We start from the raw sequence: 25,313 nt of genomic DNA on the forward strand, positions 1-25,313 counted from the left end.
GACTCTGTGCCATCCTCACTATGTGACTTTTCACTTTTTTTTTATAACTTCTGCAAACTTGGCGATTAGTACATTCATTTCCATCTTCCAATTCATTAATATATAATGTAAATAATTGTGGTCCAGGACTGATGCATGTGACAATCCACTAGTCTTGAGTTTCTACATTGAAAATGCCCACCTTTTATAAGTGAATATGAATCAAATTGATTGTAAAGTGTTAACTGTATGAACTCACTAAATAGATCATCAAGATTATCTTGACAATGATCTGGAATGTGCATTCATAGAGTCATAGAGATGTACAGGACGAAAACAGACCCTTCGGTCCAACTCGTCCATGCCGACCAGATATCCCAACCCAATCTAGTCTCACCTACCAGCACCTGGCCCATATCCCTCCAAACCTTTCCTATTCATATACCCATCCAGATTACTTTTAAGTGTTGTAATTGTACTAGCCTCCACCACTTTCTATGGCAACCCATTCCACACACGCACAACCCTCTACATGAAAACTTTGCACCTTGGGTCTCTTTTATATCTTTCCCCTCTTACCCTAAATCTATGCCCTCTAGTCCTGGACTCCCCTATCCCAGGGAAAAGACCTTGTCTGTTTACCCTAACCATGCCCCTCATGATTTTTTAAACCTCTATAAGGTCACCCCTCAGCCACCAATGCTCCAGGCAAAACAGCCCTAGCCTATTCAACCTCTCCCTGTAGCTCAAATCCTCCAATCCTGGCAACATCCTTGTAAATCTTTTCTGAACCCTTTCAAGTTTCACAACATCCTTCTCATAGGAAGGAGACCAGAATTGCATGCAATATTCCAAAAGTGGTCTAACCAATGTCCTGTACAGCGGCAACATGACCTCCCAACTCCTGTACTCCATACTCTGACCAATAAAAGAAAGCATACCAAACGCCGCCTTCACTATCCTATCTACCTGCGACTCCACTTTCAAGAAACTATGAACCTGCACTCCGAGGTCTCTTTGTTCAGCAGCATTCCCTAGGACCTTACCCTTAAGTGTTCTGTGGAGAAACTAGTCCAATTTTACATTAGAAATTTCTATCAGGCCATTAATAGTCACCATTATTAAGGAGCAAATCAGGACATTGTCATCAGTGCCAAGTAGTTAGACAGGGCTATCAGGAAGGTCTTAACTTCAGCTGAATACTTACCCATTAGGTGCAGAGAAAGTTTGGGTATGCATGTTCTTGTGTAAGTGAACATTTGACAGCATGATGAAACCCAATTTATGACAAGTAATTACTCTGCAACTGAAAATTTGATTAACCAATAAACTGCCATTACTTCAGATTTTAATTGTTGTAAATTTTAAAGATTTCAAATAATTTTTGTTTAAATTTGCTCTTTCATGATTTTTATCTCTCTCTCAATTCAATCTTTATTTCTTCCTCTCCCCCCCTCCCAAACACTTCCTCTCTCCCCCCCAACACACACACAAACACACACACCATGTTTCTTTCAGTGTCTGTGTACAATTTGACATCGAGTTAAATATTCTAACTTATAGTTCCTTGGTTAAGGCTGCATGTCTCAGTTTGGAGACTCCAATCTACTTGGTTAATAAGATTTGCTGCTGCTTGCCGTATTTTCATATACATTTCCTGGAGATGTTCCTTTAGCTTCCTCCTGATCTCACAGCAAATGCTAAGTTCTGTTGAATGTGCAGGACTGCTGCTTTTTGTAAGAACATTACTGAGATGAGATCCTAAGGCCATCTTTATTTATATACGTTTTCTTGCTCTTCCAGTTATTCATTTTACTTGTTTTAATTTCGAAAGACTAATGTTTATTTGGCAAGTTGAGTTTAATGGCAAAACAAAGTACCTTAAATGTTGTCCCTTGAATCATTTAAAAGGACTGGTGTAAAGCATGTGCTGAATAGAATGAGTAATGTCTCTCCTGCAGAGTGGGAATTTTTTGCTACACCCATTAATAATATCAGCAATCTCACTTGCCAAAATGAGGAGTCCAGCAACACTCGAAATGCTCAGTGTCATCCAAGACAGATCAGCCCATTTGATTAGCTCCTCACCCATCACTTAAATGTTCATTTGCCATATTTATTAGTGATTTAAATGATCAGATAGAAAGCAACAACAAGTTTGGTGATGACACTAATAACAGCAGCATTGTAAACAGTGGGAGGATAAAATTATCAACAGATATCAACACTGAGTGTACGGGTAAGACTGGTTTTAGGAGGTAAATACAACATGTGATCTACTTAAACCTAAGATAGACTAGGATGTTTTCTAAATGGCAAAAATCTAGAAACAGTGGAAATCTCAATCTTGGGAGTTGGAGTAGAGGCTGAAAATTATCAAAAAAACTAAAGAAATGCTAGACTTTTATTTGGAGGAACAGAATGCAAGAGGCTTGAAATTACACTATAGCTGTACATAGTCTTTGCAAGCAATGGGTACACCATCTGTTTCATCCGCTGATGTCTGTGCAACGGGCAATGCTAAGAAGACACTGTACCCACCAATACAATGGCCACCCTGCCCTATGTGAAGAATGTATCAGAATTAACTGCCAGGCTGTTATGACCACTAGGTATTATGGTAGCACACCAACCTACAGGCACACTACGCCAACCACTTACCAGGACAAAGTGTTAGGTTCCTTCCCTGAGGTTTCGCAAATGAGATGGAATTCGCACACACCAACTTCTGCAAACAGTTAAAGTTTATTAAAGCTTGTACAAGCTAGGTGATCCCCTTTGACCCCCCCCTTGCAGGCTTGCAAGGTTGAGTCAAAGTGACGCCTTGAACAAAGAAAACACATCCCCTTTATACAGGTCAATTGGCAATGCTGACAGAAACTCTGACTGCTCCTCCATAGTCACATGCTACTCAAGACAACCCCCAGTCACAATGGTAGGATGAGATCATCCTCAGATAATCAAATGCCCTAATCCTGGGGGGGATTAGATTCCCTACAGTGTGGAAACGGGCTCTTCGGCCCAACCAGTCCACACTGACCCTCTGAAGAGTAAACCAACCCAACCCATTTCCCTCTGACTAATGCATCTAACACTATGGACAATTGAGTATGGCCAATTCACCTAACCTGCACATCTTTGGACTGTGGGAGGAAACCGGAGCACCCGGAGGAAACCCATGCAGACACTGGGAGAATGTGCAAACTCCACACACACAGTCACCCGAGGCTGGCATCGAACCTGGGACCCAGGTGCAGTGAGGCAGCAGTGCTAACCACTGAGCCACCATGCCACCCCACTAGACTATTTCTTGGCTCAGTGATTTTCCCAAGAAAATGCAGGTGCAACATACCTCTGGCCAGAAAGCATTTCTGAATGAAAGAGATTGAATGAGAATTTAACTTGATAATAGCATAGGGTAGAAGTAGCAAATGACTGTCTAATTGGGTTGTGGGTGATTCACATCTTGTCTGAATGTTGTCCCCGCCCAAAGACAGTGTAATTTAACCCTTTGATATTGCACTCATGTCCAGAGAAATAGTCCCATTTAATCTTTTAACATTGCAAAAGGACCCCATACCTGCAACATGTAGGACCAATGTGGTTTACAAATTCCTTTGCAACAACTACAACAAACATTACGTCACAAAACTAGCTATCCAACTTCACGAACACCAACTGGCAACTAAACATGATCCACTCTCTCTCATCTCCATACACACTGACGAATTCAACTATGACAAAGTAACCATTCTAGGACAAGCCAACCAGAGACACGCCGGAAATTTCTTGGAAGCCGGGTTTTCAACCAAAAAGGCCATCAGCAAATGCATAGACCCAATGTACAAACTGCTGCAGAGAAGATCTGGAAGTGACATTCTTCCCTAACAGACTAGACCACACAAAAACCAGAACAACAGTGCTTTACGGGGGTCGCACTGATGATGCTATCCAGCATGATGATGGAACATCTGTGCAATAACTTAGCAGCTTGGAGAGTTAACCAACTAGGTGTTCAAAGTTTGTGAGAAGATTTGTAGCTCGGGTGATCGTTGCTGTGGTTCTGTTCGCTGAGCTGGAAGTTTTTGTTGCAAACGTTTCGTCCCCTGTCTAGGTGACATTCTCAGTGCTTGGGAGCCTCCTGTGAAGTGCTTCTGTGGTGTTTCCTCCGGCATTTATAGTGGTCTGTCCCTGCCGCTTCCGGTTGTCAGTTTCAGCTGTCCGCTGTTGTGGCCGATATATTGGGTCCAGGTCGATGTGTTTGTTGATGGAGTTTGTGGATGAGTGCCATGCTTCTAGGAATTCCCTGGCTGTTCTTTGTTTGGCTTGCCCTATAATGGTAGTGTTGTCCCAGTCGAATTCATGTTGCTTGTCGTCTGCGTGTGTGGCTACTAGGGATAGCTGGTCGTGTTGTTTCGTGGCTAGTTGATGTTCGTGGATGCGGATCGTTAGCTGTCTTCCTGTTTGTCCTATATAGTGTTTTGTGCAGTCCTTGCATGGGATTTTGTACACTACATTAGTTTTGCTCATGCTGGGTATCGGGTCCTTCGTTCTGGTGAGTTGTTGTCTGAGTGTGGCTGTTGGTTTGTGTGCTGTTATAAGTTCTAGTGGTCGCAGTAGTGTGGCTGTCAGTTCGGAAATGCTCTTTATGTATGATAGTGTGGCTAGTCCTTTGGGTTGCGGCATGTCCTCGTTCCCTTGTCTTTCCCTTGGCATCTGTTGATGAAATTGCGAGGATATCCGTTTTTGGCGAATACCTTGTATAGGTGTTCCTCTTCCTCTTTTTGCAGTTCTGGTGTGCTGCAGTGTGTTGTGGCCCTTTTGAATAGTGTCTTGATGCAACTTCGTTTGTGTGTATTGGGGTGGTTGCTTTCATAGTTCAGGATTTGGTCTGTGTGTGTGGCTTTCTTGTGTACCTTAGTGGTGAATTCTTTGTTTGGTGTTCTCTGTACCCTCACGTCTAGGAATGGGAGTTGGTTGTCCTTTTCTTCCTCTCTCGTGAATCGGATTCCTGTGAGTGTGGAGTTGATGATCCGGTGTGTTTTCTCTATTTCCGTGTTTTTAATGATTACAAAAGTGTCATCAACGTATCTGACCCAGAGTTTGGGTTGAATTTGTGGTAAGACTGTGTGTTCTAACCTTTGCATTACTGCTTCTGCTATGAGTCCCGAGATCGGTGAGCCCATGGGTGTTCCGTTGATTTGTTCGTATATCTGGTTGTTGAATGTGAAGTGTGTTGTGAGGCACAAGTCCAGTAGTTTAAGTATGTCGTCTTTGTTGATGGGTTCAACGTCCTGTTGTCTGTTATGTCTGTTCAGCAGGTTGGCACGAAACAACACGACCAGCTATCCCTAGTAGCCATACACGCAGACGACAAGCAACATGAATTCGACTGGGACAACACTACCATTATAGGGCAAGCCAAACAAAGAACAGCCAGGGAATCCCTAGAAGCATGGCACTCATCCACAAACTCCATCAACAAACACATCGACCTGGACCCAATGTACCGGCCACTACAGCGGACAGCTGAAACTGACAACCAGAAGCGGCAGGGACAGGCCACTATAAATGCCGGAGGAAACACCACAGAAGCACTTCACAGGAGGCTCCCAAGCACTGAGGATGTCACCTAGATAGAGGACGAAACGTTTGCAACAAAAACTTCCAGCTCGGCGAACAGAACCACAGCAGTTAACCAACTACTTGAGCTGTACGTAGCTTTGGATAGAAGATATTTAGGAGTGCTCTGAGCAGTTCTGGTCACCACACCACAGGAAGGATATCCTTGAAAGTTTGTGTAGTATAAATTTACCAGAATGATACCCAGATTCCAGAATATTATAAATTAAAAGAACGGCTTTCGTTTTTGCCAGAATGGAGAACCTCTCCACTGTGATGAAATGAATGGAATCTCTCTGGAATTGCAAATTGCAGTTCAATTTGCAAGAAGAGTCATGTTGGACTCGACAGTGACTTTGTTTCTCTGTCCACAGATGCTGTCAGACCTACTGTGGTTCTCCAGCATTTTGTTTTTATTTCGAATTTTCAGCATCTGTAGTAGTTTGCTTTTATTTCAGCTGGCTGCTTTGTTCTGGATTGATGTTGAGCATCTTGAACATTGTTGGAGCTGCAAATTCTCAATGATCAATGATGGACATAAGTGAAGGGGAAAGTGTGGTAGGTGGAAATGGGTGCTGTTGACAGAGGAGCACGAGGAACCATAAGGTTTGGATAAATACTCATAGGGTAACATAGAGATAAGTGGTTGAGAGCAGGAGATAGGTTTTCTGTTGAAATCTTTATTTTCAAATTTTGTATGCAGATCCAGAGCTTGGAAACCGGTTTTTCACCTAGCCCATCTTGGGAAGTAGCCAGCCTTTCGGGCTCGTCCCTCATCACACCAGCCTGACTCTCAAGCTAGCCCCTCCCCCAGACTGGAAATCCAAATCTTGGGTGGCCATTTATAAATTACAGGATCATAGAGCTTGGAATTTTTCGACTTTGCACCCCTGCCCTGGAAACGAAAATTGGGGCCAGTGTTTATGCTTTGTTGAATTTCGAGGTTTAGGTGTGATTTGATTTGAACTTGTCAAGAAGCTAAATGGAACTGAATTCCTCTTCCTCTTTATCTACCCTACCTCTACTGGTTTAGGAATTTGGTTCCAGTCATTATCATTTAAAAATTAGAACTGGACCTTTTAAGGGTGATTTTATGAAATACTTCTACACAGGCAAAGTTTGGAAATCTCTTCCACAAGTGACAATTCACGCTCAAGTAATTGGTCATTTTCAAACTGAGATTGATGGAGAGATTTTGGTTAATCTAAAAGTATTAAGATATTTGGGGGAAAGACACATGTTGATGGAGCCAGGATGTAGATTGTGATCTGTGCTATGACCTCTCTGAAAGGTGGAACGGACTCAAAGGGATAAGTGGCCTACTGCTGTTCACGTGGCTGCAATGTGTCCCATCTAAATGATGCACTAAAGCACCTCATGAAATCCTTCAAATCCGCAATCATTACTTTAGAAGGATAAAAGCAGCAGATGTATAGAAATGCCAATACCTGCAACTACCCTTCCAAATTGCAGAACATCCTGATTTAGAAATGTATGGCCATTCGTTTATTACTGCTGGGTCAAAATCCTGTCGCTCCCTATCTAATAGCACGATAGACTGCAATAGCTCAAGAAAGTTCTTCACCACCATCTCCTCAAGGACACTTAGAGATGTGCAGTAAATAATGCTCTTGCCTGTGACTCCCATATTTCAAAGATGAACTAAAACAAGGGAAAATGTAGCTGTGATAAATGCAGAATAAAACTTGCAACACTGCTTCAATAGTGCACTTTAATCTCTCCTGGTAATGATTCTTACAATCATTACACTGTTGATTTTGTCAAAGTGAGATTGCTAAATTATTTTCACAAGGTTAATTTTGATGTGCACTGGTAATGACTGACAACTACATATTGAAAATCTCATTGTTTCCACCTCCCATCTCTGTGGATGTACTTGGATGATGTGGACTGCAGTTGTGTAGGTAGCACATTACCATCTTCTTGAAGGCATTTCACAATGAGCAATAAATGCTGACCTTTCTAGTAGCGCTCATAGTCTATGAATGTAGGTAAAGATATATATTCATCCTGTTCTGGATTTGAACTGTGGTATTTGCAGATACAATAAAATGTTGTAAGCTGTCAAATCCCTTGGTCAATTAATGTGCCCAATTTTCAGAACTTTACTTTCTCTCTGCTCATCTGATATACATATACAGGAATAGTACAGTGTCTAATGAGCAATGCTAAGGCTAAAAGCTAGATTATGTTTCTTTTTCTTTTTTTTAGCTGTGTTTACAAGTGTGTGTGCCAGCAGCATTCAGAGCAGATGTACTGTGACCTCATCACAAAGATAACCATTCACTTAAGACGAGTCTCAGAGGAGCTGCAGGTACTATTATTCTGGATATCTGATGTTTTCTTTGTGTACCTGCTATATTTTTATTGGGCATTGCTTTTACTATGATGGTCATGGTCATGATAATAAATAAGTGAAGTCACTTTCTTGGTTAAAACCTGAGACTAGGGGTGTTTCTCATGATAATGTTAATATTAAGTTGGAAACAGTAGAGCAGGACAGGCAGCATTTGAGGAGCAGGAGAATTGACATTTTCGGCACAAGCCCATCAGGAATGTGGAACGATAAGGGGGCTGAAAGATAAATTGGGGGGGTGGGGGGTGAGGTTAGGTTGGGGTTGGGAGGAAGGTATGTAGAATGACAATAAGTGGATGCCAGTAAAAGGTAATTGCAATAAGTTGGTGGGGAGAGTGGAGCAGATAGGTGGGAAGGAAGATGGACAGGTAGGTCAGGTCAAGAGGGTGGTGCTGAGTTGGATCACCTCCTACCTGCATCCACCTAACACCATCCCATCCACCTTCACCCTCGCCCTCCTATTTTTCTCTCAGCCCCCTTTCCTCTTCACATTTCTGATGAAGGGCTTATGCCCAAAGCCTTGACTCTCCCCCTCGGATGATGTATGACCTGCTGTGGTTCTTCCAGCACCACACCTTTTGACTTTGACTCTCCAGCATCTGCAGTCCTCATTTTCTCCTAATGTTAATTTTGAGCCTCTGCACCTGGATCCAGTTTGATACATTGAGGATTGTACCAACATAAGCTATTATTGTCTTGATTTTGGTAGTTGGATATTGGACCCAATTGTTTCTTGCTAGTCGACATTCATTGTTGTAAATGGTTTGTTCCATTTTAGTTCATCCATCATCAGCTCACAAACTTTTGCAGCATAAATTTTGTCATCCAAAGCCTTTCCTTAATTTCATATTCTTTTGTGTGAGAAAAGAGAAATGATCACAATCAATTTTAAGAACAATTTCCTTTCAAATAAAGTCTTTTGTTACCTCCGGATGTCCCAAAGTACCAAAGAAGGTCACTATTGTAATGTAGTAAATGTGGCAACTGTTTTGTGTTTAACTAGCCTCCATGAACTGCATTGTGATCGTGACCAGATAACTTTTGTGATGCTGATTTGAGGGGCGCCATTGGTTTGAGCATCGGGAATAATTTTCCTGCTCTACTTTGAAACTGGGCAGTGGTAAATTTCTTTTACCATCTACTTGAGAAGGTAGACAGGACCTCAGTCATTAAACTGATACTAAAGATGGCACCTCCAACAGTGCAACCCTTTCTCGATGCTGTGCTCAGCCTTGATTTTCCATGTTGAAATTCTGGAATTGGTCTTCAACCAACTCAGCTGAGATTGCTACCAACTGAGCAATTGCTGACAGCAATTTGTCTTCTATCGTTTGCTTGGTGAAACTGGAAATGTTATCTTTAGAGATATGAGTGTTGAGAGGAGATGTGAAAAGTCAGGACACAGTGGATAGAAACTCTCCCCATTTGTGGAAGGGTTACAAATCAAAGGACATGGATTTAAAGTGAATTGTCAAAGAACTAGAGGCAGCATGAGGAAAAGGTTCTTGCATATTAGTATTCAGAATCTTGAGTGCCCTTCTTGAGGGTGTGATGGAGGATGATTCAGTTATGGCTCGCTAAAAGAAAGTGGATAATTGTTGGAAGAAGAGTTTTTAAAGAGCAAAGAGCTAAGGCAGAGATTGAGTCCATTTGAGTAACTCTTAAAGAGAACTGATATGGACATAGGCTGAGTGGGCTTTGTTCTGTGTTGTTGGCATTCTGTTTCCTTTTCATCTATCTTTAGATGTGTGGTTAAGCAACATGTTGTTTTGAAAATTCTCCATCTTGTTTTTAAGCCCCTTCATGGTTGACCCCCACCCCACAATTGTGACATCCTGCGACCTCCCTGTGGTGTTGGTTTAATTCTGGCCTCTTGTGCCGCTTCAATTTTATTTGTTCCATCATTGGTCACCACAATTCAGTTGCCTCAGCCCTAAGCTGTGGAATGCCCTTTCTGCCTCTATATTTCACTTTAAAACCTGCCTTAGTAACCAGATTTCAGTCAAATGTGGCCTGGTGTTACTTTAGTTTCATATTGCTCTTGTGAAGCACCTTGACATATTTTATGCTTTATACATGCTATATGTACCTAAGTTGTTAGTTCTGTTTAAATTAGTTACCTTGCACAGTGTGTTTGAATGGTTTTGAAACTGTGTGATTGTCACTATGTATCTGCAAATTCTTGCTCGAGTGAAGCTTTAAGATCTCAAGAGTGTTGCCTTCCTATTCTGCTTTAAATCAAGTTGCTGAAGTTTGTGGATCCCATTGATGGGTTTCTGGGATAAAAGATGCTTGTTTACTATGGTTTTTGTCTTTAATCATTGGTTTGCAAGTACAGTTAGGATTCCAGAGAATGGGTCATTTCCATCTGTGGCAATGTCATCAACAGTATGAGTTTCCTGTCAATGCATGGCATTAAAGTAAAAGTAGGATTTCATCCCATCAGCCAGTGCAGAGTTTCAAACTTCACCATCCACATGCTCCTTGTTTGACTTGTACGACAGAAAACCTTTTGTAGCAGCAAATGCGATTTGTTGTATGGAGTATTTAAATTTGATTACACCGGATGTTTCTGAGGTAAGAACTTTTATTTCCTAAATTTAATTAAACAGAATTATTTTTATTTTGCAAGATGACTATCCAATCAAGGTAAATGAGTTATAGGTGAACTGGGAAGCCCAATGCTGATCAGAAAGTAATCTTGAATCCCTGTTGTAATAGATGGAGGGTTGCTGGTATCAGTGGCATCTCTGGATGCAGCTCATACCAGTGGCACAATCCAGTCTGAGCCTCTGGATGAACTGATACCAATGTTCAGGTGAATCCCAAGGAGAAAAGATGAGAGAGTAACAGAAAATGTAATAGCCAGATTGAATTTAGACCCCAGATTCTCATCTTACAAGTAATTTCTCTATATCTAATATTAAACTGCAATTAAGGAGCTTAAATTGGAGATCGAAGATCGTGGCAGTCCAAGTGGTCTGTTGTGCTGGGCTCTGTGCCATAACCCCTGGCAAGGTGAGCCTTTGCCCCTTCTCGTTAACCACTCCAGGAGAAAAATCAATAATATAAAGTTAAAGTTACTGAACACCTGAAGTTGCTAAAATTGTGGCTTGACAGGATCAGGATAAAGGCTAATAGAGCAAAAGGGGTGAAAGAAGTACAGCAAACAGGGTACTCCCCTGCTGTGTCAGGGTGCCCGTAGCCATTGTTCAATCTCCCTGGGTTGGCCCTTTGGATTTAATGGGGCAGCAGCATTTACTTTCAGAGTTTGCCAAACTCCGAGAAAAGATCAAAGCAGCGATGGAGCCAATATCTGCCATGCTGAAAAAGCATGAGCAGGAGATTCAAACACTGGACTGAAGAGTAGAAGCAGTGGAGCAGAGGACAGCCAGCGGCATCAGAGACCGTGGTGGACGTTGTGGGAGGGAAGATCCGAATGCTGGAAGACCAGCTCCAGGTCCTTCAGGAACAAGTGGTCGACCTGGAAAACAAAAGTAGAAGAAAGAACTTGCGGCTCGTGTGTCTCCCAGAGCGCGAGGAAGGTGAGGACCTTGTTGGATTCCTGGAGAAGTGGCTCCCGACATTCCTGGAGCTGGGGTTGGAGTCGGGTCTGGTGAATGTTGAGTGGGCCCGCCGGATCACAATAAGCAAGTCTGGGCCGGATCTGTGACCCCGTCCAGTCATAGTGTGACTCCAGCATTATAAAGAAAAACAGTTAGTGATTGAAACAGCAAGAAGACTGGGAAGAGATCCACAGGCTTTAAATACAAAGGCTGAAGAATAATGTTCTTTCAAGACTTCTCGAGCTGGAGTTAAGAGAAACGGTTACAGACAGTGGTACAGTTTTTCTTTACTTTTTCTGCGCCACTTTTTCTCCCCTCTCCCTGTTTTTGTGGTTACCCGTTTTATAGCTTTTGTACTGCCTGAATGTAAAACCTATTTATTTATCATTTTGGTTGGTTATTGTCTGGGTTCCTTTGCTGCTGTCTGTTTTGTTTGGATTGGGGGTGGCTATATCTGTGGTTAAGATGTATGGAGAAGAGGTGTGTAGGGGAGGAGGGTGGGTATCCATTGTTAACACTCAGAATGTAAATAATATGTGTCCTTTATCTGTGCATTGCCTGGGACTCTTGTGCGGCCTCATCTGGAAGGGGCCAGGATGGTTGCAAGGATTGAGAGAATTACCCCCAGTGGGCAATGGGGGAGATCTCTAGTAAATTGGGGTTTATTCAGGTGTTTGTTTAGATTAGATTACTTACGTGTGGAAACAGGCCCTTCAGCCCAACAAATCCACACCGCCCTGTCGAAGCGCAACCCACCCACACCCCCACATTTACCCCTTACCTAACACTACGGGCAATTTAGCATGGCCAATTCACCTGACCTGCACATCTTTGGACTGTGGGAGGAAACCGGAGCACCCGGAGGAAACCCACGCAGACACGGGGAGAACGTGCAAACTCCACACAGTCAGTCGCCTGAGGCGGGAATTGAACCCGGGTCTCTGGCGCTGTGAGGCAGCAGTGCTAACCACTGCACTGATAATTGCAGCTCACCTGTAATTGAGTTGAGTAGTGGAGATATTGCTAAGGAGTTGTTAAATGTAGTGGTTAGTTTTTCAGTTGTTATAGTTTTATAGGAGTCGTTTTTAGACTTTGTAAAGTTAATGTCTTTTTCGCTCGCCGCACCACAGGTAAGCTTCCTCCGCTTGGGAAACCCATGAGCTGCCCTGGATGACCATGGCTAGTGATTTGTTCAGGTGGTGCATCTGGAATGTAAAGGGGAGTCATTCCCCCATTAAAAAGAAAGAAGGTGCTGTCAAGCCTTAGGAAGGAAAGGGTGGACATTGCCCTGCTGCAGGAGATGCTTTTAACTGATAAGGAACATCTGAAGCTGCAGCAGGGGGGTTATGACAGGGTATTCTTTTCCTCCTCTTAGAGAGTAGAGGAGTGGTTATACTGGTAAGAAGGAACTCCCATTCCAGGTAACTGAGCAAATTAAGAACGAACATGGATGGTTCATCATTCTTAAAGCTGTAATACATGGAGAAGAGTATGGTGTCCTGAATGTCCCCCGGCGTACCTTTTTAAATTTCTAATTGATGCAGTTGCAAAATTAATGAATCTTGGGGTGTGCTGCACAATCATAGGAAGAGATTTTAACCACCTAATGAATCCTGGGGTGGACAGGATGCCAAGGGGCCCAGCAGGTATGCCCACGCAATCCAGACAGTTGGTGCACTTGTGTGAGGAGTTGGGACTAGTGGATGTGTGGAGGCATCTCCACTCTAATGGAAGAGACTTTACTTGTTATTCCAACCCACAGGAGAATTGACATGTTCCTTATGCTGTCTGTTTGGACACAACATTGGCTTGCAAAATTGGGAATGTAACTATCTTGGACCATGTGCCAGTGTATTTAGATGTTAAAATCAAGGGTGGCAGTATAGATGCACGGCTCTGGCACACAAACCCATTCCTGCTAAGGGATAGCAAGTTTGTTGAATACGTCACAAGAGAGTTCAGGGCCTTCTGGGATATCAACTTGGGTACGGCTAGTAATCCAGCAATACTTTGGGAAGCCACTAAGGCATATTTATGAGGCCTGATTATTTTGTATTCAACAACTAGAAGGAGGCAGAGGGAGGAGCAACAATGGATGATAGAGACCCGGCTGTAGGTAGTTGAGGAAGCATATTATAATAGGCCTTCGTTGGTCAAGCTGCAGTGAATCACGGCTCTCAACTCATTGCACACACAGGTGGCAAAGAAAAGGTCTCCTTTGCTAAACAAAATTTGTTTGAATTTGGAGATAAGCCAGGAAGATACATGGCATATGACTAAAAACAAAAATGCTTTCCAATCCATTTTCTTCTGCTGGAGAGAAGACTGGCATGATTATCCTTGAGATGAAGAAGATCAATGTTAGATTTAGGGAATACTTTGCAGAGTTATACCGGCCGGGGGGGCAGTGAAGACAGAGAATGCAGTTCTTTTTTGAGAACCTGGACCTCTCCAGTATAATTGTGGAACATGTCTCTTTGTTAAATGCGCCTATGACGATAGGTGCAGGAAGCAATGAAGCATCTCCAGGGTGGCCAAGCACCGGGACCAGATGGATTCCTGTGTAAGTTTTAGAAGGAATTCATGAATGTGTTGGTGGAGCCACTTTTGTGAATGTATAGCTATTCATATGCACAGGATTGTCTTCCACCCTCTCTCTTGGGGAAGCTAATATCTCCCTGATTTTAAAGAAGAAAGACCCCGAAGAATGTGCTTCATACAGACCAATTTCATTGTTGAATGTAAACTTTAAAATTCTGTCAAAGGTGCTGGCCCTGAGGTTGGAAAAGGTGTTCTCCTATATTATAAAAGAAGATCAGACAGGTTTTGTTCAGGGCCGTAGCTCCTCCAACAATATCAGGAGGGCACTGAACATAGTGCAGATATGCCAGCAAAGATTGACCCTGGGTTTGGTGGTCTCCCTAGACACGGAAAAGGCGTTTGACCAGATAGAATGGCTGTACCTGTTTGGGGTCCTAGAGCGCTTTGCTCTGGGGGCAACCTTTGCCAGATGGGTGGTGGTGTTGTATAATGATCCTAAGGCAGCAGTCATCACAAATGGCACTAAGTTGGATAACCTTAATATTGGGAGGGGTAGTTTACAGGGGTGTCCTCTTTCACTGCTGCTTTTTACAATGGCAATTGAGCTGTTAGCTGAGGCTATCAGGACAGATCCTGACATAGCGGCGCTAAGGGTGGGAATGGGTGAGCATAAGATCACCCTATACGCTGATCATGTCTTTTTGTTCTTGGCCAATCCGGAGGAATCTGTTCCCTGATAGATTCAAAAAATTTATTTATTTGGCAATTTTTCAGGGTACAAGATCAACTTTACAAAATCAGAAGCCATGCTGGTTGGTGGATTAGTGGAGGTGCCTGATCTGAAGGATGGAATGCAGTTCCTGTTTAAATGGTCATCAAAGGTTTTTTTTATATTTGGGAATTTTTATTACCCCTGCCTTCCACCAGTTGTATAAAGCTAACTATGTGCAACTATTAGAGAAGATAAAACAGGATTTGCAGCGGTGGGAGAGATTACCATTATCATGGTTAGGCCGAGTAGTCCTGATTAAAATGAATGTTCTTCCTCGCCTGTTGCTACCCAGAAGAGTATTACGCAGGCTCAATGGTTGGCTAGGGTCCTTTATTTGGTGTTGCGAGCGCCCCCTAATGAAATTTACTAAATTGCTGCTGCAGCGTAAGTGGTGGGGGTGGACCTTCCAGACTTGAAGAGATATCAAATAAGCGCAGTGTTAGCATATGTGGGTGACTGAGTATTGGGGGGGAGGAGGCATTCGGAGTGAATTTTGTTTGATGCTGAAGCCTCATAGTCGCAATGTCCCCTACTTATTCTATTAGTCGTGGATAAGGTGAAATCTGTGAGCTATGTAAGAGCCCAGTCATTTTAAATACGGTGAAAGCTTGGAGGAAATTGAGGCAAGACGAGGGCAATGGGCTTAAGGCCTCGCTATTTATCCCATTGGTGGGATCCCAAAGATTTAGACCTGGGGCAATGGACTCCGGCTTTAAGCTATGGGAGAATAAGGGAATCTCTTGTTTGGGAGATTTATTTGAGGGGGAGGTCTTGATGTCATTTAGCCAGCTAAGTCCGAAATATGGATTGTCAAATAGGGGCCTTTTCTGGTACTTTCAGATAAGGGATTATATGCAGAAGAAGACCACGCTTCTGGCTCAGTCTTTCAAGTCAAACATGGAGAAGAGTGCTTTGGTGCATGGGCGCTCTTTCAGTTAGTATTTTGTATCATTTTTAGAAAGGACGTGCCTGAGGAGATGTGGAAAGACTCTGTAGGACTTGGAATCAGGAACGAGGAGAGGATATTTCATTGGAAACGTAGGAACATATATGGAAAAAATGTGAAGGAAATCTCAATATATTACAAAGCACAGGCCATTGCAACTGAAGATTTTATACAGGGCTCATATGGGGCCAGAGAGGCTAGCTAAGTTCAAGGAAGGAGATCTTCAGGGCGTCCCAAATGTAAAATTAGTATAGGCAACCTCACACACTGCTATTGGTCATGTTGCAAGATCCGGAGATACTGGAGTGCCATAGTAAGGGAGCTGAAGGAATTCCTGAAGATTGAAGTCAAAGTGCACCCGGTACTACTCCTGGGGTTGTTGAATTTGCCCTTTCTGAGGTAACATTCTAACCTATTGTGCAAAGAAGAACATTTTAATGAATTCGACATTGGACAAATCCCCAGGTCTTATGGGGTGATGCAGGCTGGTGATGGAGCATCTCCCCCAAGACTACCTCACAAATATGTTGCACCACAAAATGGAGCAGTATTATAAGATGTAGTGGCCCTTTCTAAATTATACTGATGCAGACTTCGATTAGATTAGATTTGCTTTTTAGATTACTTACAGTGTGGAAACAGGCCCTTCGGCCCAACAAGTCCACACCGCCCCGCCGAAGCGCAACCCACCCATACCTCTACATTTACCCCTTACCTAAGGCTACGGGCAATTTAGCATGGCCAATTCATCTGACCTGCACATCTTTTGACTGTGGGAGGAAACCAGAGCACCCGGAGGAAACCCACGCAGATATGGGGAGAACGTGCAAACTCGACACAGTCAGTCGCCTGAGGCGGGAATTGAACCCGGGTCTCCGGCGCTGTGAGGCAGCAGTGCTAACCACTGTGCCGCCCACTATTGGCAATATTAATTAGGGCCGTGATATAGCTATGGGGATCAGCTTGGGTGCCTGTGGGGCCTTGGGAGGGGGAAGCTGGTTGGAAAAAAATACAGGTACAATGACTGGTGCCCCCTAGTGGAAGTGTGGTGAGTGAAGTTCAATAATGTGATATAATTTAAGATAATTTGAATTCAGCTTAATTTAATTTTTATTTAATTGATTGAAGCTTAGCGTAAGTAAAGTAGATGTTTGTTCTGATAGAATATTAGGTAATTTATCGTAAATAGTATTGTGATATGATATTGTTGTACTACCTGTATCTTTTTGTATTTTGGTATCGTTTTTTGTATGTAGTTATTTGTAAAAGATTTGAAAAAGTTTTTAATAAAAGTATTTGTAAAAAAAGAAAAGGTGTTTAATTCAATTGATACTTGGATTCAGGGATGCCCAAGATTTTAACTTTTGATTTCTGTTTAAGGCATTAGTCTTAATTTGAACAGCAGTAAGGGCACATGCATTACAACAGTGAATCCTTCAATCGTGCATTATAGGCTGTGAAAAGTTTTGGAATGCATTGGGATTGAGGAAAGTGCTATATAAATATTTTTAATTGGTATCAGTATCTTAGACTCAGAAGAAAATTGGTTAATATTTATGTTCCTGATTTATCAAGTATCCCATACCCTTTCATAAGATCATGACTGATCTGTCCCAGCCCTCAGCTCCTCAAATCCTTCAACTCTTCGATTGTTTAAAATATCTAACTACCTCCTCTAAATATCTTGTGATTTAGCCTCTATAGCTCTCTGGGGTAGAGAATTTAATGCATTAATGACTCCCTGGATCAACCTATCCATATCCCCTTGCATATTCCTTATATCCTCAAAGCAACATGTCATCCCATCTATTTATGTTTCATCAGCAGATTTAGACAAATACCCTGTGCTCCCTCCTACAAATCAATAATATAGATGCTAAATAATTGGGGCTCAGATTGATCCTTATTGCAATCCACTAATTATATCTTTCCAACCTAAAAAAACACCCATTAATCCCGAATTTGTCTTCTGTGTGTTCTCAAATCTTTGATCTATACTAGTAAATTACCCCAATACTCTGAGTCGCCTTCTCCCAGACTCTGAAGAAATCCCTCCAGAAAGGCATCGATTCACCTGCTGAACAAGCCACATGCTTATGATGCCTGGGTTCTCACCGACAAAGGAAATCTTCTTTGCCAGCACAAGGGACTCTGAACAAGAGGAGAACAAGGGTGGTGCTTCAAAGGCTCTCTGAAGGCTTACCTCAAGAAATACAAGGTAGAAATCAATGCTTGGGACACCCAATTTGGAGGAACTTCCTGTCTGAAGGGAACTGTAGCTTCTAATCAAACTATAGAACAATGGACATGATTTTCACTGCTCGACAAACCCCTAGAGAAGTGTCAGGAACAACGTCCACCATGTTACATGATCTTCATTGATCTGACCAAGTCTTTTGATTCAGTTGGAAAGTGCTATGGAAGACCTTGTCAAAGGTCGGCTATTCTGAGAAATTCATCAACACTCTCTGTATCCTCGACGACAAGATACTGGCGTTGGTCCTCACTGATGGGAATATGGCATAAACCTTCGTGATTAAAACTGGAGACATGTAGGGAAACATCACCCCAATCCTTTTCTCCATCTTCGTCGCTGCCATACTTCACCTTGTCCAGAATAACTGGTGAGGACATTGTCTACAGGATGGATGGATAACCTTTTGACCAGTTGAAATCCAAAGAAAATTATATTGACATCGCTTGTGGAACTTCAGTACTTTATGCAGATGACAACACCATCTCTGCTCTGTCGGAAGAGCAGCAACACAAAATGCTTTTGCAGAAGTATACTGAAGAATTGGTCTTGCCTTTAACCTCCGGAAAACTCAATTTCTTTCCCAACCTGACCCAGGACGTCTGGTCTGTCCCTCCATTAAGATCAAAAGAGAAGTTGTCCCTTATGTGGAATAATTCCCCAACCTGAGAGCCATGTGTCATCTAAGGCAGACATTGATGCAGAGCACCGCGAGTGCTGCCTATGGACGCCCTAAGATGAGAGTCTTCAACAACTATGACATCTATGCTGATGCAGAAGACTTTGTTTTAACTGACATTTTTGGGCACAGGCATGGGCCAGTTGTTCAAATATTCCGATTGATCAAGCGGGTCCACATAATCAATGGCAAAGTGCACACTAAGTAATTGAATCATAATGCAGGAGGTATACACATCACTGTTGGACTTTTATTTACAGCATAAATTACTTAAATAGTGATGCAGCTTTGCCTTAAATAAAACTTACTGACAGAGTCTTCTCATTCACAGCCTCAACTGACAACTTGAACGTTGTGGAGATTGTGATAATGCAGTAAACTTAGGGTATTTCAAGATATAATTTTTTTCTGGTTTATTGGGATTGCAAGTTCATAAGAAGCTGCTTCAAATAAAGCTTGCTGTGCTAAGATCCTCAATTATATGGAGGTCAGTGTTCCGATTCGTCTCTATTGCTTAGAATTGTGGACTATGTTTTTTTATGTGATAAAGGGTTCAGAAAAGATTTCCAAGGATGTTGCCAAGGTTGGAGGATTTCAGATATAGGTAGAGGCTGAATAGGCTTGGGGCTTTTTTTTTCCTGGAGCAAAGGTTTATAAAATCATGAGGGGCATGGATAGGGTAAATACACAAAGTCTTTTCCCTGGGGTGGGGGAGTCCAGAACTAGAGGGCATAGTGAGAGGGGAAAAGATTAAAAGGGACCTAAGGGGCAACTTTTTGGTGATACATGTATGGAATGAGCTGCTAAAGGAAGTGGTGGAGGCTGGTACGATTACAACATTTAAAAGGCATCTGGATGGATATATGAATAGGAAGGGTTTAGAGGGAAATGCTGGCAAATGGGACTAGATTAGGTCAGGATAAATGGTTGGCATGAATGAGTTGGACTGAAGGGTCTGTTTCCGTGCTGTATATCCCCATAGTTCTAAGTGCTGGAGAACACTTTTTGATGCTATTCAACAATGTTTAGACACATTCTGTGCATCTGCTGGAAAGACAGGCGTACAAACATTTATTTTTTTTTTAGAAGCCAGTAGCACCAGGATTGCGAGTGCGATCATTCAAAACTAACTCCACTGAGCCAGCCACTTGCTTAGGATGCATGAGTTCTCCCTGCCAAAGCAAATCATCTTTGCCCAGCTCAAGGGATGCGAACAAGTGGAGGACAAAGGAAGTGCTTCAGAGACTCTCACTGAATCCTTACTTCAAGAAATACAAGATAGAAGTCAATGCTTGGGACACCCCAGCTCAGAAGAAACTAATTTGAAGGAACCTTCTGTCTGGTGGGATGCAATTCTTCAAGAGCACCTGTTGGCAAGATGAGGTGTGGAAAACGAGTCTGAGAAAGAAATGCCTGCGATCTCCAGTCCAAAGCACAATTTCAACACCTGGAAACGCATGCCAACTGTGCGGTCAGCATGCAGCTCTAGGATCAGGCTCATCTGCCACATAACCCACAGCATCCATGTCCAGTGACATGAAACTTTCTTGATGGACAGTTGGGCTTGTCACTGATCATCTGTGAGCACCTATCTTGCACAGTAGCTTTTTTAAGTAACACCTTATCAAATGCTTCTGGAAATCCAAATATGTGCCATCTACTAGTTCCCCTTTAACAACTCTGCTTGCAATATTCTCAAAGAACACTTGCAGCATCTTCAAACATAGTTTTCTGAAAGCAAGATCATGTTCACATTGTTTGATTGTCTTAAGCTTTTCTAAATGACCTGTTATTTATTTCTCTATGATGGACTTTAGAATTTTCCCAATGACCTGTTAAGTTTACTGGCCTATTGCTTCTTGCTTTCTGCCTCCCTCCCTTCTTGCATTGGGAAGCAACATTAGCAGTTTTCTAATCCACTGGAGCCATTCCAGAATCCTGAGTGTTCAGGAATTCCTCCACTATATCTTCAGCCACTTCCTTTAAAATCCCTTGATGCAGGGCATCTAGTCCAGGCAACTAGTCTGCTTTCAGTCTTTGTCAAATACTTTACCTTTCATGACTGTTAGAAGATCTTTCCTCCATTTGCACTTCATTTATTTGATATTTTTGGGATGTATATGGTGTCCTCCACTGTGATGATTGCTGCAAAATATTGGCTTAATTATCTGCCATTTTCCTATTTCCTATTGTTAGTTCCCCAGTTGTGTTCTCCAAGGGCTTCATCCTCACCTCAGTTATTTTCTTTCCATGTACAAATTTAAGCTCAGAAGTGTTTTATATTTCTTGCCATTAAATAATTTATTGTATTTTTAAATTATTATTTATGTAGTCATCCACAGCAGGTTCCTAGGAAATTCCCAATTATCTGGCAAAGTAGCAGTTTTTTGACACTTTGTCTACCTTAGTTTTTGATTAGATTCACTATTCAACCACCTTTTATTGATCATGGGTGAATCATCATTGTTATTCAGTACTTCTGTTTAACCAGGATAAGTTTTTACTGAGTGGCCTGAAATATTTGCTTAAATATCTGCCATTGCTTCAATAAAGACCTTCCCGTTAGGCTGTTTTTCCAACTGCTTTAGTTTATCTTCCTGTATGTAATTGCCTTTATTTAGTTTGAGGACAATAGTTTGAGATCTGGGTTGCACTCCCTCAAAAGGAATTTGAAATTCTATCATGTAGTGGTTGCTTTCTCCTTTGCAACCTTTAACAAGAAATCTGTTTTTAATTCTACCTCATTACATATTACTAGATCTAAATTAGCCTCTTCCGCTGTTGGTCTATAACATTTAGCTCTAAGAACAATCTGTGATGCACTGTATGAAATTCTCTTCCCATGTTATCCTTGCCCATCTGATTTGTCGAGTGAATACACAGATTAAACTTATCCATGGCAATTGTAGTGCCCTTCCATGTCTCAATTTTTTCCTAATTTTATACTTTGTTTAACAATGAGACAACTCTTTGAGGGTCTATTGGTGACACCCACCTAGGATTTCTTTCCCTTGCTATTTCTTATTTCCACTGAACTGATTCCACATCAAGGTCTGTTGCACCAAACTCATTACTCACGCACTGGTACTGTCCTTTATTAGCAATGCTACCCCACCTTCTTTTCCTTTTTGCTTTTTCTTCCACAATGTCTCACGCTTCAGGCTCTCTGCCTTTATTCCTGATGAAGGGCTTTTGCCCGAAACGTCGATTTTACTGCTCCTCGGATGCTGCCTGAACTGCTGTGCTCTTCCAGCACCACTAATCCAGAATCTGGTTTCCAGCATCTGCAGTCATTGTTTTTACCTATATACCCATGAAGGTTGAGACCCCAGTTTTGGTCAGCCTTAGTCATATCTCTGTAGCTATCAATCCTATTCATTAATTCCTGGTAAAATGGTAAAAGCTGTATGTTAAATTTTTTAGGCAGCGAAATTTAGAAAGATTATAATGTTGTTCTTGCAATCTTGCCATCTTGGAACAATTCTTTGTTCCTTTTAAGTTGACTGCAATTATATTTACAATTCTCATTATTTACTATGCATTTGTTCTATGCTGCACTGGTGATTTCCTTATAATTTAACAACATCTTGGTAACATATTTAAACAGTATATATTGGGTATTGGATGATTGCTTGTAATAACTAGCAAATAAATTCAACTTAAAGTTGGCTGACCAGTACACTAGATGGCACTGAAAATGAAATTTTGTGCAAAGGCTTTGCTGCTGTCTTAACAGTAGATCATTTTAGCCAGTAGGTGTCATTCTCGTCTCATGTAAAATCAAGTAGCATTGGGATGCAAACATTTCCAGGGTGTTCTCATGTACTTTTCTTTATCAGTTCCCCCTCAGGCATTTTCTTCATTTCTTGAAAGTGATCATTTCTGATTACTGCATACTAAAAGTGGTTCTTTATTCTGTTTCCAAGTGGCCATTAAAATGCATACTTTCAGTGGTCAGTGGGTAATATACCAAAGCTGCTACCTACTCCTCCCTTTAGATGTGTAGCTTAGTGCTATAGTATGTGATGAGTTTCACCAAATCTATTCCTTGCATGTGTTTATTACCTCCTGTAGTTCGTTAGTGTATCTCCATTGTATTAAGAACTTCAGTAACATGGAACTGGTGCAGGGGCAAATATCAAACTTTTAATGAGGACTAACCCTAAAGTGAAAATAATTTCATGAGGTTAATGAATCCTAATACAATGGGTGTGAATCTCCATTAAAAGGTGTTAAATTTGAGCATTTTATTTTTTAACAGTAAACAATTAGGAGGAATCTACTGCCAGTATAATAACTCAGCATTAACATATAGTTAACACGCAGTTGATCTTGAATTATACAGAACACGCTTTGTTTTTAAAAAGAATGTATAGAAAAACATCTTTTGATAAAGTGTCTATCAGTTGCCTAGTTCTCCAAATGTTGAGTCTTTTTCTAAATTTGGTAGAAAAACACTTGCATATTTTAAAACACTTTCTATTTAAAGCTGTTATTTCTCATCAACTGAATATCCATTTGAGTATAGATTTGTGAGAAGTAAAGGCAACATTTTTCCATGTGATTGTATAGTTTATCTTTCTGTGCATCCTCCCTGACTCTATAAAGAGTCAGAGATATACGGCAGGGAAACTGACAGTCTGGCACAACTGGTCCATGCTGACCAGGTTTCTTGTAAAAGGGGAACTAGTCCCATTTTACTGAATTTGGTTCATATCCCTCTAAACCTTTCCTATCCATATGCCTGTCCAAATGTCTTTTAAATGTCATAATTGTGTCTACCTCTACCACTTCCTGTGGTAGCTCATTCCATTTATGTTGTCACCCTCTATGTGACAAAAATTTAGTGAAAAATTTTCTCCTGAAAGCAGCAACTTATTTTAAATGAAGTTACATATTTTTGCATTTGCATAGTGCCCTAGATAATAAATTCAGCTCAATGTGTGAATATTTGAATGGAATGGTTATGTTAGTTACTATTAGATATGCAGAGTTTATTTTTATTGCTTTGCTATTACACTTCCAGGGTGTCCCTGAAAGGCCAATGGTTGCCCTCTGGGTCACAATGTCATTGGCTGGAGGTTGTGTTCATGACTATATGGGACAGGAACAATATTGCAAGGGTTTAGGGAAGTGGAACTAAGTTACTTGTAAAGGTTTTGAATGAAATCTTCATCTTGAAGTAATAATGGGACAAATGAAAATGATGCCTATTTTAGTATTCACCTAGTGAACTGCAGTACTCAGATTGGTGCCTAAGTTTTCTTAATAGGCCAATGGATGGGGAAGCAATTTGACACTACTAGTAGTAGAGTTTGCCCCAATACTCAATAATTCCAGTTTTGCTAGGGCTCCTTGATGCCACATTCGGTCAAATGCAACCTTGATGTCAAGGGCTGTCGCTCTCCCCTCACCTCTGGAATTCAGCTCTTTTTATTTTTGTCTGTGTTTGAGGCTGTAATGAGGTCAGGAGCTGAGTGGCCCTGGCGGAACCTTATCTGGGCGTCACTGAGCAGGTTATTGCTGAGCAGATGCTGCTTCATAGCTCTGTTAATGACATCTTCCATCACTTTACTGATGATCGAGAGTAGACTGATGGAACAGTAATCAGCTGGGCTGGGTTTGTTCAGCTTTTTGTGTATTGGATACACCTGGACAATTTTCCACATTGTCTGTCTGGTAGATGCCAGTTTGTAACTGTACTAGAAGAGCTTGGCGAGGGGAGTTACAAGGTTTGGAGCACAAATCTTCAGAACTATTGATGGAATTTTGTCAATACCTGTAGCCTTTGCACTATCTAGTGTCTCCAACCATTTCTTGATGTCCTGTGGAGTGAATTGAATCAACTAAAGACTGGTGTCTGTGATGCTTGGGACCACTGGAGGAGACCAAGATGGTTTATCCACTTGGTACTTCTGGCTGAAGGTTTCTGTGAATGCTTCAGCCTGGTTTATTGTTTATTCATGGGGTTGTGGGTATTGCTGGCTGGACAGCATTTATTGCCTGTCCCTCATTGCCATTGAGAAGGTGCTTTCTTGACCAGCTGCAATGCACGTACTATAGGTTGACCCACAATCCAGATTTTGAAACAGCGACAGTGATGGAACGGTGATACATTTCCAGGTCAGAATGGTGAGTGCCTTGGAGGGGAATTTACAGATGGTGGTGTTCCTGAATATCTGCTGCGCTTGTCCTACTAGATGGAGGTGGTCATAGGTTTGGAAGATGCTTTCTAAGGATTTTTGGTGAATTTCTGCAGTGTATCTTGTAGATGGCATACACTGTTGCTACTGAGTGATGGGAGTGGATGCTTGTGGATGTGGTTTTGATCAAGCGAGCTCCTTTGTCCTGGATGGTGTCACACTTCTTGCATTGTTTGAGCTGCACTTATCCAGGCAATTGGGGAGTATTCTATCATATTACTAACTTCCATCTTGTAGATGGACAGGCTTTGGGCAGTCAGGAGGTGAGTTACGTGCTGGAGTATGACCACCTCTTGCAGATATTTTTTTCATATGGTGAATCCGGTTGAGATTCTGGTCAATGGTAGCCCCCAAGGATGTTGGTAGTGGGGGAT

At 41.8% G+C, this 25,313-nt stretch overlaps 1 protein-coding gene across 1 annotated transcript in view; it reads left to right on the top strand.

The window, feature by feature from the left end:
* cacul1 (CDK2 associated cullin domain 1) overlaps nt 1-25,313 on the top strand; it is a 117,507-nt gene that overhangs the window by 42,265 nt on the left and 49,929 nt on the right. Inside the window, exon 3 of the mRNA XM_043712850.2 lies at nt 7,834-7,936. Within this exon, the coding sequence (XP_043568785.1) occupies nt 7,834-7,936 (103 nt within the window). The remainder of the gene's footprint in view (nt 1-7,833; nt 7,937-25,313) is intronic.

Source organism: Chiloscyllium plagiosum, unplaced genomic scaffold, assembly GCF_037043375.1.
Source record: "Chiloscyllium plagiosum isolate Xiang-an unplaced genomic scaffold, Cpla_swu_hap1 HiC_scaffold_22, whole genome shotgun sequence".
NCBI classification, from domain to species: domain Eukaryota; kingdom Metazoa; phylum Chordata; class Chondrichthyes; order Orectolobiformes; family Hemiscylliidae; genus Chiloscyllium; species Chiloscyllium plagiosum.